At 35.8% G+C, this 6,480-nt stretch overlaps 1 protein-coding gene across 1 annotated transcript; it reads left to right on the top strand.

Moving 5' to 3' along the window:
• The first annotated feature begins 5,569 nt into the window (after positions 1-5,569).
• LOC112923839 (chromobox protein homolog 5) lies at positions 5,570-6,278 on the top strand. The gene has a single exon (XM_026003718.2). It carries the CDS (start codon positions 5,581-5,583, stop codon positions 6,154-6,156), a length of 576 nt encoding a protein of 191 aa, XP_025859503.2. The 5' UTR covers positions 5,570-5,580; the 3' UTR covers positions 6,157-6,278.
• Positions 6,279-6,480: the final 202 nt, after the last annotated feature.

Raw genomic sequence — 6,480 nt, 5'->3', positions numbered from 1 at the left:
GTGTTTGTAGAAATAAATAATCCAAAATTATTCTTGGGCTGTGAAGTTTGTTTACTGCCTTAACTGAAGTGTGTATCAAACATAAGTGCATTAGCATTGGCTGTGGGTTTGGGGAGTCAGGCACAGCTTTCACCTCCAGTGTTTTTCATCCATTCTGCTGTTTATATTTCTTGGCAAGAGGTCGAAGCCACAAAAGGGTTTGTCCCAATGTACGTGTGAGTATGTGTGCACATGTGTATGTATGTGTCTTTTGCATAATGATGGGCATTGGTTCTTTTCAAAATGAGTACTCAAAAATATGGATGAATTTTTGAAAACTGAATAAGAGGTTGCTAATTTTAAAAATTACTTTAAAACTTAACATCTTTATAGGAAAAGATCAATGTGTATTTTTAGTCACAGAAATGTTCCTTCCCACACAGAAATCTGAGGGCTGCTTACCACTCTTCAGATTATCCATACCTGTCCAGACCTATGTGTATGAATGTCTTGTTTATTAAGTACTCATGCCTGGCACTAAGCTACAAAAAACTTGACAGATATTGCTCATTTAATCTCACAATAATCCTGCAAGATATGTGTAATTATTCCCATTTGAGAGAAGACAGGCTCAGAATTAAGTACTTTGCCTGTGGTCTCCCAGCAATGAAGTAGCAGAAGCAGGGTTTAAATCCATGTCTGTCTGGATTCCAAATTCAGCATTCTTAACCATGATAAACTCCTGCTTTCTTTCCAGTTTTCTCAGGCTGCATAATTTTCTTTGCAGAAATCTTTCCCTCTTGGTTGCCTTTTTCCCCTTCAAGGCTGCCTTTGCTTTCAATGTCTATCCTGACCAGATTTCACCTGTATAAAAGTGCTGCTGGGAGAAGTCCCATAGTGAGAATTCTGAGGATCTCAGATCTGGATGGATGGATGGATGGATGGATGGATGGATGGAAAGATGGATGAATGGTCAGATTCGCTTTCTTGAACTAGAGTGGCCTAGGAGTTGGGTGGAGATAATGTTATGTTCACAATATGTATAGACTAGTCAAAGGAATAGTCATGATAGATAACAAATATTTCCTTCAAAGTGTCAATGGGTAAATAACACTAACAGTGAGTGATTTCATTAAAATATATTGAACTGGAAGAAACCAATCAACAGAGAGACAAAATATTATAGTGGCTAAGGGGATGGTTTAAATTTTTATAATAATGTATGATCTTGGACAAGTTTAAATTTTTATAATAATGTGTGATCTTGGACAAGTTATTTATCCCATCTGTGCCTTGATTTTCAAATTTAAAAAAATGGACATAATGGACCTTATGAGACTATTGTAAAGGAATGTGAATAAATAAACTATGTGCCCGGCATACAGTATGTACTATATCAGTATTTGCTAGTATTAGTGGTAATATAATGCTCTGCACTTGATCACTCCTCTCACCTGATACCTGATTTTAGCCCTGGGTACCTGATACTCAAATGACATATAAGTCTTGGTACCTCCTTAGTAATTTTTGGGTTATTGTATACCCTGTGCTCCTGCTATCAGTCCACAATCCAAACATTCCAATCACAGCCTGAATGTGTGTCTGTTTTAAAATATCTGGTAATGCCAAAGATACAGATGCAATGAAACGCCGGGATACCTGCACCCTGATGTTTCTAGCAGCAATGTCCACAATAGCCAAACTGTGGAAGGAGCCTCAGTGTCCATCAAAAGATGAATGGATAAAGAAGATGTGGTTTATGTATACAATGGAATATTACTCAGCCATTAGAAATGACAAATACCCACCATTTGCTTCGACGTGGATGGAACTGGAGGGTATTATGCTGAGTGAAATAAGTCAATCAGAGAAGGACAAACATTATATGGTCTCATTAATTTGGGGAATATAAATAATAGTGAAAGGGAATAGAAGGGAAGGGAGAAGAAATGGGTAGGAAATATCAGAAAGGGAGACTCCAAACTCTGGGAAACGAACTAGGGGTGGTGGAAGGGGAGGAGGGCGGGGGGTGGGGGTGAATGGGTGACGGGCACTGAGGGGGGCACTTGACGGGATGAGCACTGGGTGTTATTCTGTATGTTGGCAAATTGAACACCAATAAAAAATAAATTTATTATTAAAAAAATATATCTGGTAATGAATCCCTTCTCCATGCCCAGACTGGGAATATATACCTGGTTTTAAGTTCTCTTCAAGGACTGAAAAATTTATGTTCTTAGAAATGAAGCAAATAATAACAACAACAATAATAGTAAGAAAGCAAAGGAGGAAGGAAATAAGGAATAAAAAAGAAATTGAGAGAAAAGAATGGAGGGAGGGAAGGACAAAGGAAGGAAGAAAAAAAAGACAAAAGAAAAAATATGTCAGAGGAAAACATGGGGAGAAACGAGCCTAATGCCTGGTCAAGTTTCTGGAAGTCTCTAATGTAAGATGTTCCAGAAACACCATTTGTAAGTGAAACTACATATGTGTTATCATGATGATGCCTTCCTAGTTATCTGAAAACTTTCAAAAGGAAACCAATGCCTTCTTATGCAAAACATGGGTTTTTCTTTCTTATTATTCCTAGCAGGTTTTCCCCCAAATAAACTTCCATTAAATCCAATAAAATAACTGGAGACTTTATTGAATACTAAACTTTGTAAATTTAAGAAGCTATGTAAATTTACAACTTGGAAACCTTGGAGGCATAAGAAAATATACTCTGGGTAGTTTACTCTTACTGACATTCGATTATATTTAACACTGTGGAAAGGCTTTCTAAAAAAATCCCACCAATATATTTTTACAAATACAATCACCCACAAATAAATGAAAAACTGCCTTTAGAACAGCATTACTAAATGGTTCTTTTTTTCTGCTAGTGTTTATTACAAATCTAAGCAGCAAAAAAATGGGGGGAAAGATGATAAAGGAATAAATAGTTTAAGACAATTGCATAACTAGGATTTATACTTAATTTTTCTAAGACTGCACAAAGAAGCTTTCTCAGTTAATTCATGTCTCTGCATTGTAGCTTTACTCAGTCATGTAAAAAAGCAATATCATTAATTACACAAGTGAAAGGAGGCATTGAAAAAATCCTGCATCCTTTCATTAACTTACAAAAATACAATTAGTAATTATTAGTGATTTCCTGGAGAAAGTCCAGAGCTCAATTAAAAATATCACTTCATTGGTGCCTTAGAGGAGAAAAATGCACTACCATGAAGCTTATCTGTTGTACTTGCTTTTAAAACATTAAAGAACCAATTCATAAAGCAACCATACAACATTTCTAATCCTTTTAATTTTCTTTTGTGATCTCTGGGAAATGTGAATAATGTTCCTTTCTCTAAGTAAAATGACCTGTAGCATTTGGTCTAGAATGAGAATGGTTATTTCTTCATTTAGAAGTCATGGATATTTTGCACCCAAAACGAGATTTTTTTTTAAGCACATATCTTCTTTTTCAATTTGGCATATCTTCTTTTAATGGGCAACATGTTTGTGCTGATTCTCAAAAGATGAAAACAAATTTCTTAAAATATCTAGAATCTCTAGGGTCAATTGCACTACTTGTGTCAAATGTTATTCAGGATCCTGGTATCTAAATACATTAAAGTTTTTTAAATGGGTCATAAATTTCAACCTGCTGGGGTTGTGGAGACAGAATCCAGTAGATCCTTCCATGCTGAGGTTTTGGGACTTCCCTCTTGAATTTCTGTTTGAAGAGAGATAGTACAGACCTTCCTCAAGGTATAACAAAAGATGAACTCTTCTTGTCAAACATCTGGCTCATTGAAAGCAGGTGTATTTTGACTGAAAACTGGTGTTAGGCAAGAGGGGAAGGATGTCCAATTTGGGCAGCCATTGGAGCAGGACCCCAGAGAATTCTTACTCATATTCATGTGCTTGATATTTATGCAAAATTTCAACATGTTTGATGATTCCTCTCCTTTTTCCCTAATTCCTTTCATAAAAACAATTAAGTCACTGTTGGAAAATGATGAATAAACTGAAAAATTAGGTCAACTCCTGATGTTTCAGAACCCAGATGACCTGATTTGCTGTTTCTCTGGCATCAGATTTTACTGTCAGTTTATATTTTGTTGTCAGCCCATTTCCCTGCTCCATTTCTTCTGATGGGGGTTAAAAGTTTAATTTAAGGTTAAATCAGGAATTGTCAGTAAGTTAGTCTGCTACTAAAAAACAAAAACCAAACAACCAAAGGGTCAACACAAAGTTTTAAAATACTTTGAGACAAATAAAAATGGAAACAAAACTTCCTAAAATCTATGGGATGCAGCAAAAGCAGTTCTAAGAGGGAAGTTCGTAGCAATATAGGCCTACTTCAAAAAATAAGAAAAATCTCAAATAAACAATCTAATTTTATACCTAAAGGAACTAGAAAAAAAGAACAGTGTGAAGTTAGTAGAAGGAAGATAAAAATAAAGATTAGAGCAGAAATAAGTGAAATAAAGACTTAAAAAATAATAGAAGGGATCAATGAAACTAAAAGATTATTCTTTGAAAAGATAAACAAAACCAATAAGCCAATCATCAAAAAGTAAAAAAAGAAGGCCTAAATAAGAAATGGAACAGTAGGTATTACAACTGACACCACAAAAATACAAAGGATCATAAAAGATTACTCCAATTACACAACAAAAATTTGGAATAAGAAAATGGAAAAATTAGAAGAAATGGATACGTTCCAAGCAAACACAATCTCCCAAGACCGGATCATGAAGAAATATAAACTCTGAATAGACCATTTATCAATAATGAAACTGAATCAGTAACTTTAAAAATAAAAAAAAAAGTCCTGGACCAGACCACTTCACAGGTGAATTCCACCAAACATTTAAAGACAAGTTAGTACATATCCTCAGATTATTCCAAAAAGTTAAAGAGGAAGGAATACCTCAGTGCCAGCACTACCTTGATACCAAAGCCAGACAAAGACACAACCAAAAAAGAAAATTACAGGCCAAAACCCTGATAAATGTACATTCACAAACTGTTAACAATGGGTTAGCTAACCAGATTCAAAAGTTCATTAAAAGATCATATACTATGATTGAGAGAGATTTATTCAAGGGCTGCAAAGATGGTTCAACGTCAGAAGTCATTCGTGACACCCTACATTAACAAAACAAAGGATAAAAAATCATATAATCATCTCAATAAATGCATAAAAAGCATTTGATAAAATTCAATATACATATATGATAAAAACTCTTAACAAAGTGGATATAGAAGAAAAGTACCTCAAAATAATAAAGGCAACAGACAACAAACCCTCCGCTAACATCATACTCAACAGCGAAAAGCTGAAAACTTTTCCTCTAAGATCAGGAATGAGAGAAGGATACCCAATTTCCCCACTTTTATTCAACACAGTACTGGAAATTCTAGACACGGCAATTAGGCTGTCATGGGTATGTGATGTATAAAGGAAATATAGTCAATAATATTTTATTAGCTTTGCATGTGACAGATGGTAACTACACTTACATGGGGATCACTTTATCATGTATAAAAATATCAAAGCACTATGGTGTACACCTGATGGGATACTGTGGAACAGCTTGCGACATGGGAAAGAAAACCAAGCGGACAGCTGACAGTTCTTCTTCAGAGGATGAGGAGGAGTATGTCGTGGAGAAGGTGCTAGACAGGCGTGTAGTTAAGGGGCAAGTGGAATATCTACTGAAGTGGAAAGGCTTTTCTGAGGAGCACAATACTTGGGAACCCGAGAAAAATTTGGATTGTCCTGAGCTAATTTCTGAGTTTATGAAAAAGTATAAGAAGATGAAGGAGGGTGAAAATAACAAACCCAGGGAGAAATCAGAAAGTAACAAGAGGAAATCCAATTTCTCGAACAATGCTGATGATATCAAATCCAAAAAAAAGAGAGAGCAGAGCAATGATATCGCTCGGGGCTTTGAGAGAGGACTGGAACCAGAAAAGATCATTGGGGCGACAGATTCCTGTGGTGATTTAATGTTCCTAATGAAATGGAAAGACACAGATGAAGCAGACCTGGTTCTTGCAAAAGAAGCTAATGTAAAATGTCCACAGATTGTGATAGCATTTTATGAAGAGAGACTGACATGGCATGCATATCCTGAGGATGCGGAAAACAAAGAGAAAGAAACAGCAAAGAGCTAAAGGAGGGGGTGGTCTCTGTCATTTCTCTTTGTATATAATACATTCACCTCCCTGCCTCCTCTTCCTTCTGCCCACCCCCTTCTATCCTAAACACATCCATAAAAAATGTGCTTATCACTGTGCTCCACAGGAAAAAAAAAATCAATTATATTTCAATAAAAAAGAAAAATAGGACAGGATGTCCTCTTATACCTTCATCCATGACCACATCCATCTCTCTGAGGAGCAGTGACTTAGTACCATAAAACATGGATATGATCCCTATGATAGCCCATCAGAATGGTTCATCTCTAAATCCTCCTCTCTGAATAATTTGAGGTTTCA

The sequence above is a fragment of the Vulpes vulpes genome, chromosome 7 (assembly GCF_048418805.1).
Source record: "Vulpes vulpes isolate BD-2025 chromosome 7, VulVul3, whole genome shotgun sequence".
Taxonomy (NCBI): domain Eukaryota; kingdom Metazoa; phylum Chordata; class Mammalia; order Carnivora; family Canidae; genus Vulpes; species Vulpes vulpes.
Note: the sequence above shows the minus strand (reverse complement) of the source record. Positions and strands in the feature narration are given on the sequence as shown.

Coding starts and splice junctions, on each gene's coding strand:
- LOC112923839 (XM_026003718.2), top strand. CDS start 5,581: ATGGGAAAGAAAACCAAGCGGACAGCTGACAGTTCTTCTTCAGAGGAT.